A 12898-nucleotide genomic window follows, 5' to 3' on the forward strand; every position below is an offset into this window, starting at 1 on the left:
CTATGGCATATGGGCTTTATAAAAGGAGGGGCAAGAGATATAGGTGAATTAGAGTTTGCTCTAGAAGGATCTAGCCTATTCACACGTATTGTCCCCACAGTTCTCAGGACTCATAGTACTAAGTTACTTGTTATTTGCTAGATGTTGACAAACATTTACTGGGCTTTGGCTAGGACTACCTCCAAACATAACCAAAAAGTTATATTTTTCCTTAATGGGAGGAGATATATCAAACAGATTGAGACCAAAAATTTCTTCTTTTATCCTGTTCAGAAAACAACCTTGCTGTGTATAAGTGAAGAATCTAGGTTTTTCAAATTGCTTTGACTCGCACTTGGTTAATTAGGCCACACAATATCTTTAACTATTTAGATATGTGTTAGAAAGTTGATCTATTTCCAGGATTTTAAATTTTTTTTTTAAGTAGGTCACTATGGAAATAACATTCTTCTTATTTCTTGAAGACAACAAACCTATATTCTTTTGAAAGCTAGGCAAAGGTCAAAGGGTAGTAATATTTTCTCCTCAGTTTTGCTACTTCTGTCACAGGATTTTTTTCTGGCTATGAAGACTGGCCAAAAGAAAAAAGAAAAGTTATTTTTAATTTTGATAGCTCTCTTCATTTCTCATACCATTCTCAAAAAGTAGATGTAAAAGGATATGTACAGAAGTTAATAGTCTGGTTTGCCTAAATCTGGTTTTAGTATTACTAAAATTAATTTTAATTATGAGATAAAATAATGTGGAACCTAAAGTGCGTGTATTTAATTATTTCTCTTAAAGCATTTCTTTTGTAGTGTTTGCTAATAAATTTGTAAAGAACAAAAGAATGTCCAGATCTATGTAAAAGATTTTAATCTCAAAGATAGTAGAATATGCATAAATAATTAGTAAAATTCTTAGTAACTTGTAGAAATGTACTTTATTTCATGCAAAACTACGTAATTTTCTCCATTTTAACAGTGAATCAAATAAACATTTCAAAAAATTCATTACATCAACAATAAGTTAAAATACTATAAAGCAGTTGCAAGTCAGTGAGTTTGTCAAAACCAAACTGAAAGAACATTTTGCACAGATAAAGCCAAAGATGCTAACTTACTGACAAGTAGCACTTTGCAGCCTTTTCTAAATACGTATTTGAAAATGCAGAGAGAATCTGAAAGAAAGCCGATTAAACCTCCAACTCACTGGTCAGATGGGAAAACATTTGCCACTAAATATCAGGAAGTTTTAATGGCTGATTAAAGAGACATTTGGCATCACACACCAAAATTGAACATAATTAACCTTTTGAAAAATCATGATCAGATGCACATTTGAAAAGACTCATCTTCTACTTCACTTAGTCCACTCAATTAGATAAATAAGTAATTTACTAATGAGATGCAGAAATTACACTTTTGGTATACTTTGCTGAGGTACTGGTACACATAAAGGATACTGAAGAGATGTAGGTGTATTTCAAATTCACACTGGACTAATTGAGCTTTAAAATATTGCCTGAAGGAAATAGGTTCTGGGCAGAACTTATCTGAGAAAGTTTTAAAAACTACTTAGAAGCAATACTACAATTTCTTACTTATGAAAACATTCTATAAAAATTAAATACCAAGAAGTAATAACATCAATATTAGAGCACTTTTATCCTTTTCAATGCTATAATTTACAAATATATAATACAGTAATTTAAAAGATAAGTCCACATATTCTCTACCTTCTAAAATGAGAAAAATTCTTCAAGTTGTTTTCAAAGTATGAACAAAAACAAATCCATTGGATTGCTTTAAAAAAAATAAATACATTGTCTCTCCCCTGCAACTTAGTATATTAAGTAGGGAAGATGCCAGCCAGCATTCTTTTAGAAATACAACACTTTAAGTGACCAGATGGATAAGATTTACATCAACAATACTGGCTCTAAATGGTGCTGTACAGTCAGTTTAATAAATTATACTATTCTGTGTATGTCTGCCATAGTAAGCCACTCTTCTACTCTTAGACTTAGTACAGAAAAATTCTCCTTTTACAAAAAAGAGTTGAGATCAAGATAATCATAAAAGAAAAGATTTTCGGAGGGGGGGGGAGTCAATATTCCCCAAGGAATGTGTTAAAAGCAAGGAACATGCCAATATTCTTGTTTTATTAACAAAGTCTAAGAAATTTAAAATTACAGGGAGGCCTCAGTGAACCTATCTTTTGAAAATGGAAATAAAGCGTTTAGGAAATCCAGGCTGAGACTGAAAATATTAGGGGTGAGAGCACGTTCTCACTGCTGAGCTTGGGTCCCCGGGGGATGGAGCTCAGGTCTGGTCTGCCGGGGGAGACGGCTCACAGGGCCTTGCCTCCAGGATTTGGGAAAGGGGTAACACTGCCTGGTCTCCCAAGTCTCTGGGCAAGAAAAAGTCACTGAGTTGGAAAGGAACACCCTACACAGAGGGAATTCATATTTTGGAAGGGTTTCTGTAACCGTCTTGTATTGTTCCAACCTCTCCTGAGGAAAATTTTGACAATGACCTATGTTATTAGAATTTCTCTTCATAAAATGAGGTCTCAAGGTTAATGCTTTTATTTATTCTTTTAGCCATCACTTTTATTTTGTATATCTATTTTTATGCCAAAACATTACATTGAAAAGAATTAATTTTACTGGAGTGGCCTCCTAAGTGACCTAAAAGACAACACTCTGAGCCAGCATATTTCACATTCACATTCAGATGCAGCTTAGTTGTAAGCACAATCCGTTTCACTACTTTAGGTGTGACAGTGCCATTTCAAGGAGTGGGATCTGTAGTCAGAACTAGTTCCTTTTAAGTATACTGATCACCCAAAACAACTGTGTACACAAAACATCTGGAAGACTAATCTGTCAGCACATTAAAAGTCACACTAAAGGGAGGCCTCAGAGAGGAAGGATGGTATGAGAGGAGTGAGGCAGGAAGGAAGATACTAAAGAGAAAAACCCTAAATCCATTTACTTCTTAACATTTAGAACTTAATATAATACAATCCATTACAGTTTTGGAGATCTGAGTATGTGAAGATTTTTCAGGGACATGTTTTGCCTTGTAGCACAAATGTATTTCACCTTGCAATTTTCAGGCATGGCCCACTCAAATTATAAGTACAACAAACTCACATTACTGTACAACATGAATTACAACTGTGGAGAGTTTGTTTTTTCTTTAAGATTGTAATCAATAATCATCAAAAACATACCTTAAACCTATTAAAGGTATAAACAATGAGGTTTGCTATTGCAAATAAATGAAATTCCTTCATTAAAATGCTATAATATACTAACAAACAACTGATTTTCCTATGCTCAGTTTAATTTAATTTGGGTATAGATCCAGTTTAGATTTCACAATCGAATGGTATAGCTACATATGACCCAAGAACAAATCAACTGGTAACTTTTTGAAGCTTTGGATTGTCAAATTCTTTTCTCTATTCTTTATAAAGGGAAAACCCTTAAACGTTTTGATTTAGCCCTTACCACTTCTGTGAAATGCAGGGCTCATGCATGATAAAACTGTTCTGAGGCCCTTATACTCATTTGGTAAAAGAGCAAATTATAATAATTAGGCTTATACTTTATTTTGAACTTTATGATTTTTTTTTTTTACAAAAATGCTCTATTGATAATAACAAGTTACTGATATTGTACAAAAAGTGTTAATTAGCAATTTACAGGTGAGTTATGAAATTAATAGATTAGTACTTTCTGTTAAGTTATTGTGAATTACCAGCTTACTGAATATCCTTATCTAACAACTATTTAAAAAATAATTTACAAAACTCTAATCAGTTATTTATTATTAGATAAAAAAGACATCAAAAAGTAAGTGCCAGAAGTAGTTCTTTAAGAACTGTACTCTGCACGTAAAGTATATGAATTTAGTAATATTTTGTAATGTAGTTAAATTTTTATCAGCTTTTCAAATCAGAAAGCTCTTTGTACTTAGTACGGTTTTTTTTTTTTGTTTGTTTTTTGACACAATGAGGCATAATAAATGTTAATTCAGTTTTCCAGCGATAAACTCTTCATTTTCAGGGGTTAAATCATTGCCTTCTGAACTCAGACATACAACTCTAAAAGATCAACTCTAAGCTCTAGAAGATTAACAATTAACCTTCTCAAAGGGTAGTCTACTATTAGAGAATGAGCAAGGTAACCTTCCTATATGATTTGTATATAAAGTCCTATAAGACAAACTCTGCTTAAAAGTTGAATGCTCTCAATCACTGAAACATCTAAAAATTATTTTGGAAATAACTCAAAAGTCATATAAGGATCTATACTGATTGTGAAGGTATATACATACTTCAATTATTATAATCATAAAAAATTTAATAATAAAGGAAAGTAGTAATGTTCCCTTATACATTCCTATCCATTTGTCTTACAACGTTATATAAGTAGGTCAGAAAAGTAATTGGATAATTTCTTCTCTTTTCCTGCTTCTACAACAGCATCTGAATTTCATGATGAAACCGTATGGGAAACAACACTATTTTCACAGGAATTTTGATGAATTATTTTGGAGTTTTTGCTTTGGGTACTTGTTTCTTTTTAATAATAAGGAACCAGGCCTTATTATGATCATTTCTGCATCTAATGTAAGTACCATTAGTATAAATAGCATGACTAATGACTTACTTCGTTTTTTTTCAACACTACTATAGGGTTTTTTTTTGTTAGTATACAAACATCAACTCAATACCCTCACAATAGCTTTGTGAGGTAGATCAGTAGGTAGATAGCAAGTATCGCCTTCATTTTGCAAATGAAGAAACTGAGGCACTGAAAGGTTATGTGATTTGCCCAAGGTATTCAGTGAGTCAATCCTGTGGTTACAAACAGGATTAAATTATCTCTGCTCCTGGCCTGTTGCTCTCTGACCACAGGTCACAATAAAAGGCTGTGTGTGTGTATTCAAATGGACAGTTTCTACAACCTTGGATTCAGAGAGTACATCTTCACTGATAATTACTTTAAAGGGGATCTAAATCTCAAAGGTCATAAAAACTGAAGAAAATCAGGTAAGAAGGGTGACGCCATTCCTTTTACTACCCATATGGAACTGTACCTTTACAAGAATTACATGATGACACTAATTAAAGAGGAAAATAAAAACTTCAGATTTATGATTCAGAGAAAGATTACCTTCAAGAAACACATAATCATATCATTAGGGTGGCCATATAGTTTATCTTCAAACTGGGACAGTTGAGAGTGAAAGTGAGCACTATTAATAATTATGTAAGATAACAGGTGTTCAGCTGGGACTGTCTTGAGCAAGCTCAAGTACAGTCAGCAATATATTACGGATCCTATAAAACTGGCAAGTATTTCAGGGAAATAAAGACTTTCTGCATGCATGTTGCACTCAACCATGTTCAGTTTGCAATAAAACACTGGTGCTTAAACCAGTGACTTTGGCTTAAACACAAAGGCTTAAAAAAAAAAATTTAAAAATTAAGCATGTTTCACCAATAAGTTATTTTAACACATTTCCATTCTAATTTAGTTTTCTGCTTTCTATAAATCACAATTTAAGTGTCAGTAACAGCATTTTTTAACAGCAGTAAATGGATTCACTTTTTCTCTTTGTATAATCGGATTTTTTTTAACAGAAACATCAACACGCACCTTTAAAACTTAGGAATTTTGTGGGACTCTTTGGCTATTAAAAATAAAACAAAACAAAACAATTATTTACCAATAATGCTTTGGATTCTCTTTGAGTGGAATGATCAACACTTAATATGTTAAATGACAAAGGTGAACATTTCTCTCTGAAATAAAAATCTTTTACAAAGCAATACCAAAAATATAAAAAAATTTCCAGTTATGACCAAAGATACGTCACCTGATTATTCTACGCATGCTAAAGATACTAACACTAGCAGTTGAAGGATAGTTTTAATTACACATGCAAAACCTCACTTATTTGCATACAGAGTTGAAAAAGAGCTTTTTACACACTGCTGTGACTGGTAAGTAAGCCTTGTTTTAAGACATGGGTTTTGTGAATATGGTTATTATTTAAAGTCTATATTCACTTATATCTCTTTGGGAAACACAGTTTTAACATCTTCTTTAGAACTGGCAAAAATATAAATCATAATAAAACTTTAGTTATGATTTACAGGTTCCTTGGACCTTAAAAAAAAAAAAATGACTTTCCTGAAAAAAATTTATCTAAATCAAACTGAACTACATGTCCTCAACATACACTGATCTTCATCATGAATTAAATCCTTCCAGGGTAACTGTACTTCTAAGGCAGATATTTAATAAATGGTATGTAATACCCTAAACCCTGGTGGCGTAGTGGTTAAGTGCTACAGCTGCTAACCAAAGGGTTGGCAGTTCAAATCCGCCAGGTGCTCCTTGGAAACTCTGTGGGGCAATTCTACTCTGGCCTATAGATAGGTCGCTATGAGTCGGAATGGACTCAAGGGCATTGGGTTTTTGGTATGTAGTACCCTATTTTTATGCAAATAATGCGTGCCTTCTGCATTTGTTTGCTGGCGGAACCCTTCCCCCATGAGGCATTTTTAGTAAGCCTACTATGCTAATTTTGTTTTTTACAGCAACCTGTGAAAGAGGATTGGAATGCAGGTGCCTGTGAAGGCGCCTCCTGGGGCGGGGGGGGGGGGGGGGGGGGGAGGGCATGGCTGGCAAACAAATGCAGAAGGTGTGCATTATCTGCATAAAAATAAGTTAAATCCTAACAGAAAGACGATATTCTATTCAATGAACAATAGATAAACTATTATTACTAGAATATAATTAATTTTCCATGCCTTTTTTGTTATCCTGACACTTTTTACCCAGAGCACAGAGTAAATTCTAGGGCGTACTGATGTGTTGACTCAGATAATTGTAACATAAATTCTTTCACACTTTAGACATCATCAAATATTCTGCTGCGAGACATCGAGAGATATCGTCCACCAGGCTGATACCTGAAAGGTAGATATAAAGAAATGATATGAGGCACTAATAGAGGAGAGAAAAACAAGAACACATTAAAAGAAAGTGGCTACATGATTGGTAAGCACTGTGAAATCTATTCAATAGCTGACAGCAGAAGCTTACCCTCCATGGATCTTATCCCAGAGAGATTTACTTAATTATAAATTAACCAATATTGTTTTAGAGCTTAGAGTACATGCATGACAGAGCGAGGGATGGAAAATCCATAAGACACATAAGAAGCTCAATCAGTTTAAATCTACCCTCCAACTGTTGAATATAAGTGAAATATTTTACCTTTTTTGTTAATAATAGGCAATGCTAAAAACAAATATCTTTATGAGTATGATATTTTGCTTTTGTTTAGTTATTTGCTCATAGCGTAGTGGTTAAAACCACACCACTCTGCTGTGGTTTGAATGCCTGACTGCCTGTGTTTACAAGTATATATATAATATATACTTGTAAACATATATGTATACATAAATGTTGTTAGGGTTCTTGTTATTTCAATTCTTCTTTCTCATTTATAATACCACTGGTAGTATATGAAGGTGTCAATTTCAGTTACCACTACCATATGCTACAATTTAAAAAATAAAGCATTAGAAAGTATAAAAAGGAATCAAAGGTTGATTAATATGCTTATGCCTCTATTATTAGTCATTTATTTGTCACTTGTTTTCAACCTAGTCAAGTCAGTACCTTATTAAAATATCAGAGGAATGCTGCAGCCACAACCACCCAGCTGGACCTTACCTTCCTGATTCAGACTCAAGAGGATCATCAGTGAATGTTTCTGCATTAAAATCCAAAGGTTCTGCATCCTGGAGGAGTTCTATTCTGTCCCTTTCAGTCCTATTATTAGCTCTGGTATATTTGGATGCTGCTGCAAAGGAAGGGAGGAAAAAAAAAGACGAAGAAGATATGTCTACTTTCCTACTGTCTTTTAATATACAGGCTATAGACTATAGCCTTACAGAAAAAAATAAAAAAGATTACAATTTTGACTACAAAGACATATAAGAAAAGATAACTACATGGTCCCTTAAAAATCAGATTAAAATTAAGAGACTGAAAAGACAAGCCACGAACTGGGAGAAAATCTTTGCAAAACATGTATCTGATAAAGAACCTGGATCCAAAATTACAAAGAACTCTTAAAACTCAACGATAATAAATTCAATTACAAAATGGGCAAAAGATCTGAACACACATCTCAGTAGGGAAGACATATAGATAAATGACAAATAAGCATCTAAAAAGATGCTCCATGTTATATATCATTAGGGAATTGCAAATTAAAACAGAAATGACGTACTATTACATAGCTTACACACCTATTAGAATGGCTGAAATCCAAACCCCTGACACCACCAAATGTTGGCAAGAACGTGGAACTAGAGGAACTCTAATCCATTGCTGGTGGGAATGAAAAATGGTACAGCCATTTTGGAAGACAAATTGGTGTGCCTTACAAAGCCAAACAGGCTTACTATATGATCTAGCAATCACACTCCTGGGTATTTACCCAAATGAGTTGAAAATTTATGTCCACGCAAACAACTGCACGTGAATGTTTACACAGCAACTTTATTTATAATTGCAAAAAAACAGGGAAGCAATCAAGATGTCTTTCAATAGGTGAATGGATAGACACACTGCGGTATATCCACAAGGTAGAGTATCATTCAGTGATATAAAGAAATGAACTACCAAGTCACAAAGACACAGGGAAGAAACTTAAATGCATATTGCTCAGTTAAAGAGTCCAGTCTGAAAAGGCTACATACTGAATATTTCCAACTATATGACATTCTGGAAAAGACAAAACCATGGAGACAATAAAAAGATCAGTGATTGCAGGGGCTGTGGGGAAGGAGAGGGGAGATGAATACATGAAGCACAGGCCATTTTTAAGGCAGTGAAATTATTCTGTATGATACTGTAACAGTGGATGCATGGCATTATGCATTTGACAAAAACCCACAGAACTGTACCATACAATGAGTGAACCCTAGTAAACTATGGACTTTGGCTGATAAGGTACGAATATTGGTTCATCAATTGTAACAAATGTACCAACTTAATGTAAGATATTAACGGGAAACTTTTGGGGGTGGGAGAAGATAGATGGGAACTCTGTACCTTCTGGGCAATTTTTCCATAAACCTAAAACGGCTATAAAAAATAAAGTCTTGTTGTAAAAAGATAAGATTAAAATTATAAATACAATGATAGAAAAAAAAAAATTTCTCTGGGTTTGTATCTAGGCTAAGCTCAGAAGCAGATACAGTGCAAAGACTTAATTAATGTGAATCAGAATTAATATTTAAGGTATTGTAATAACGAAATTGGTCATTACCAAATCAAGTTTCAGTTGGTTCCACAGTGAAACCAGGGGCTGCTATAGCTTTCATATAATCTCATTTCTTGGCTAGTATTTTCTTTAAGATGTAATCAGCTCAGGATTTTCAAGAAAGGCCTGAGTGTTTTCACCTATGAGGCATGGTCTAGGGCAGCAGAGTCTAACAGAAATAAAATGCAACCCACATAATTTAACCGTAATTTTTCTAGAAGCTACATTAATGAAAAAGAAACAGATAAAGTTAATCTAAATATGTTTAACCCAATATATCCAAAATATTATCATTTTAACATGGGATGCCAGCCACACTGCAAGTGATCAATAGTCACAAGTGGCTACTGGCTACCATATTGGTTAGCACAGATCTAGGGAACTAAATCTCCCTTCTCCACATGGACGGCAGTTTCTTCATAAACAACCTAAATTCTCACAATGTTGTCCTGTGCAGTCCAATAGCTTCAGAAGAACTTAAACGATATAGCTCTGTTTGAAAACTTGAGTCTTGCCGATTCTATCACATCTTACATTTTTGTCACCTTGGACTCTGCCCTACATGGAACCACATTCATCTTTTCTCTCGTTCATTCAGCAAATGTTGATTATCTACCACATGCCAGGTTCTCTCTAACTCATATTCCTAAGGCTTTGTGGCTCCTCTTCTATTAACCATTCTCCCATACAGATCTTTCCCCTCTGTTAACTTGCACGCCATGGTAAGCAAGCTTCCAAATCTCTTTACAGAATCCTCCCTCTACCTGCTAGTTTTAACTAAAATTTGTAGCCCTCTCCTATTATTCTACCATAAATCTCATTCCAGTCTTCTTCTTTTCATCTCCAAGATTACTGCCTTATTTTAGGTCCTCAACATTTCTTGACTGCATTACCAAAACAGACTCAAGTGGTTTCTGTGTCTCACTTCCCTGAAAATCATGGTTTATACTGCCGTCGAATTCATCTTACTAAAACAAAACTCTGATCATGTTTCTTCCCAAACTGAAGCCTCATATTCAGGATAAAATCCAGACTTCTGAATATGATAGTATCTGTTTCCCAACTATTTCTGTAGTCTCCCCCTCTTTTCAGCCTCCTCATACTTTAGCCTCTTGTCACAGAGAAAAATTTGGATTTCCCAAAAAGGCTCTCTTATGTTACCATGCCTTCCACTCATTCTTCCTAAAATATCCTTCACCTGGCTAAGTGCTATTCATTCCCAAATGCTCAGCTAAAGATTTATTACAGAAATCCTTTCTCAATGAAGAATTCCTTTTCCATTCCCTAAGCTGAATTCCCTCAGCATTGGTTGCTTTCTTCTGTCATAGCTCTCATTATAAATTATCAAATAACCAATTACATTAAAGTTTGCTTCTGTGACTAAAATACAGGTAGTCCCCAACTTATGATATATTTGAGTTACAACAAACTGCACTTACAACTGTTTTTTGGTATATCTTATTGTCAGTAATATGTACTATATACAATGTTGCACCCCATAATTTGATGTTATCATTCTTAGATGTTCAGTTGCAGAAGTTCAATGTTATGATTTATAAAGATACTGACAATAAAAGGTAATAATAATGAAAACTAAATAAATAAATAAAGTATTCAACTTAAATCAGAACTTATGATGAAGTCATCGGAAGGGAATCCCATCATAAGTTGGGGACTACCTGTATTTCTAATATTTCCATTTGGCTCTTTTTTAATAGTTTCTATGTCTTTGGTGAAATTCCCCACCTGTTCATGCATGTTGACCAACATTTCCATTAGATCCTTAAATATATTAATCAGTTATTACAAAGTCCCTACCTGATAATTCCAACATTTGGGCCACCTTTAGGTCTGGCTATGTTGACTGTTTTATCTCCTGATGATGGCTTATATTTTCTTGCATATTTTATAATTTTGACTGAATGCCAGACAACGTGTGTAAAAGAAAGTAGAGTTTGAGATAATTAATAGTTGTACCCCAAAATGGACATGTTTCTTCTACTAGGACATTAATGTTGAGGGACTGAGTTAATCTAATCTGTAGCTGGGCTTGGATTGGGCTTTATTGTTGCTTTAGTTTCTGTAAGTCCCCACAGGCTTCATATTTCTCCAGCAATACACTGCTATTGTCTTGTGCTCAGGAGGGTCTCGTCTCAAGTACAGATTTCTCAGTATTTTTGCTCCATTCTCAGATTTCAACAAGCCCTGAACATCTGTGTCACAGAAGGGGGGGCGGGTATCTCTCCATGTTTCTACTGCTCCCCTAACAGTACATTTATGTTGCTTGGTACTCAGTGCAAAGCTTGTAGTTGAGCAGGGGAGGGTTCTTGGCTTTCTCACTCCTTCCTTACTCTTAGACAGGCCCCTGTGCACCTGAGCCTGTGATGGTGCTCTCGTAGCAATCTTGCATCTCCCCAAAGACAAACAACCTCTGCCTCCTACACAGTACTATATCCTGGGCTAAAATAGTTTTCTTGCCACAACCCCAGTGGCAGGTGGCTTCGGCCATGTGTCAGTGCAGGGCTAGGAACATCAGATTTCCTAACCCCCTCAAGTGCCAGACGGCTTATTACTGGTATCGTTCCTCATTAAAATACGAGCACCCTAAGAAAAGGGTATAAGTGGGAAGGTGCCTAATGTATATGGTAAGTCAATAAAGTATTAAAAATGGCTGAATATCATCTACTAAGTAAAAAAAAAAAAAAAAAATCTGAGTAAAAAGTAGAAATAAGCATTTGCCTAGAACATGCCTGGGATAAGTGCTGATATTTCTTAGGTTAGTACACTTAAAACTATCATTTGATGTCCCAGTACTCCTTCTCCTACCAGGATGCATATCTGAGTTTCCCCTTCCTTTTATACACTGAGGGATGTGAGAAAGGAATGTCAGTACAAAAGTACATTTACAGTTCTACAAAGGCATTTCTGAATGGGTATCCTAATGCTTGAGGAACCCTGATGATTAAAGTGCTCAGCTGCTAACGGAAAGGTCAGTGGTGTGAACTCACCACTGCTCCGCAGAAGAAAGATATGGCAGTCTGCTTCTGTAAAGATTATAGCCTTGGAAACCCTATGGGGTAGTTCCACTCTGTCCTGTAGGGTCGCTATGAGTTGGAACTGACTTGACGGCAACAGATTTTGGCTTTTATCCTAATTCTCAGCCTTTAAACAAGCAAGTATTAAAAAAAAAAATTCCAAGAGAACTAGAAAATAAATTACTTACACCGATTGGTACTAATATCTGAGAAGTTTGACTCTTTCGGGTCAGTATGAACATTTCTGTTTCTAGTGGAATCTTCTCTATTGTGTCCATAACGTTCTTTCCATTCCTAGGAAAGAAACACAAAGGAATATTTAACAACAACCAAAACAAATCAAATAAACACAAAAAAATCCCACAAGCATAAAATAATACACCACTATCAACAGACTGATATACATGCACCCCTCATTTTGCTGCACTTCGCAGATACTGTGTTTTTCCACATTGAAGGTTTGTGGCAGCCCTGCGTTGAGCAAGTCTATTGGCACCATTCTTCCAACAGCATGTG

The 12898-nt window shown here is 34.9% G+C and overlaps 1 protein-coding gene across 3 annotated transcripts in view; it reads right to left on the reverse strand.

Annotated features, from left to right (window-relative positions):
• Nucleotides 1-937: 937 nt before the first annotated feature.
• The window catches only part of LMBRD2 (LMBR1 domain containing 2), a 77402-nt gene continuing 65441 nt past the window's right edge, over nucleotides 938-12898 (reverse strand). For 2 of the 3 annotated variants that reach the window (XM_049862376.1, XM_049862366.1), the window contains exons 16-18: nucleotides 12571-12676; nucleotides 7748-7877; nucleotides 938-6978 (exon numbers count right to left, since the gene is read on the reverse strand). In XM_049862376.1, the coding sequence (XP_049718333.1) occupies nucleotides 6918-6978; nucleotides 7748-7877; nucleotides 12571-12676 (297 nt within the window). In that variant the 3' untranslated portion in view covers nucleotides 938-6917. The remainder of the gene's footprint in view (nucleotides 6979-7747; nucleotides 7878-12570; nucleotides 12677-12898) is intronic. The other variant, XM_049862385.1, reaches the window with a different exon arrangement.

This window comes from Elephas maximus, chromosome 2, assembly GCF_024166365.1.
Source record: "Elephas maximus indicus isolate mEleMax1 chromosome 2, mEleMax1 primary haplotype, whole genome shotgun sequence".
In the NCBI taxonomy this organism is placed as follows: Eukaryota; Metazoa; Chordata; class Mammalia; order Proboscidea; family Elephantidae; genus Elephas; species Elephas maximus.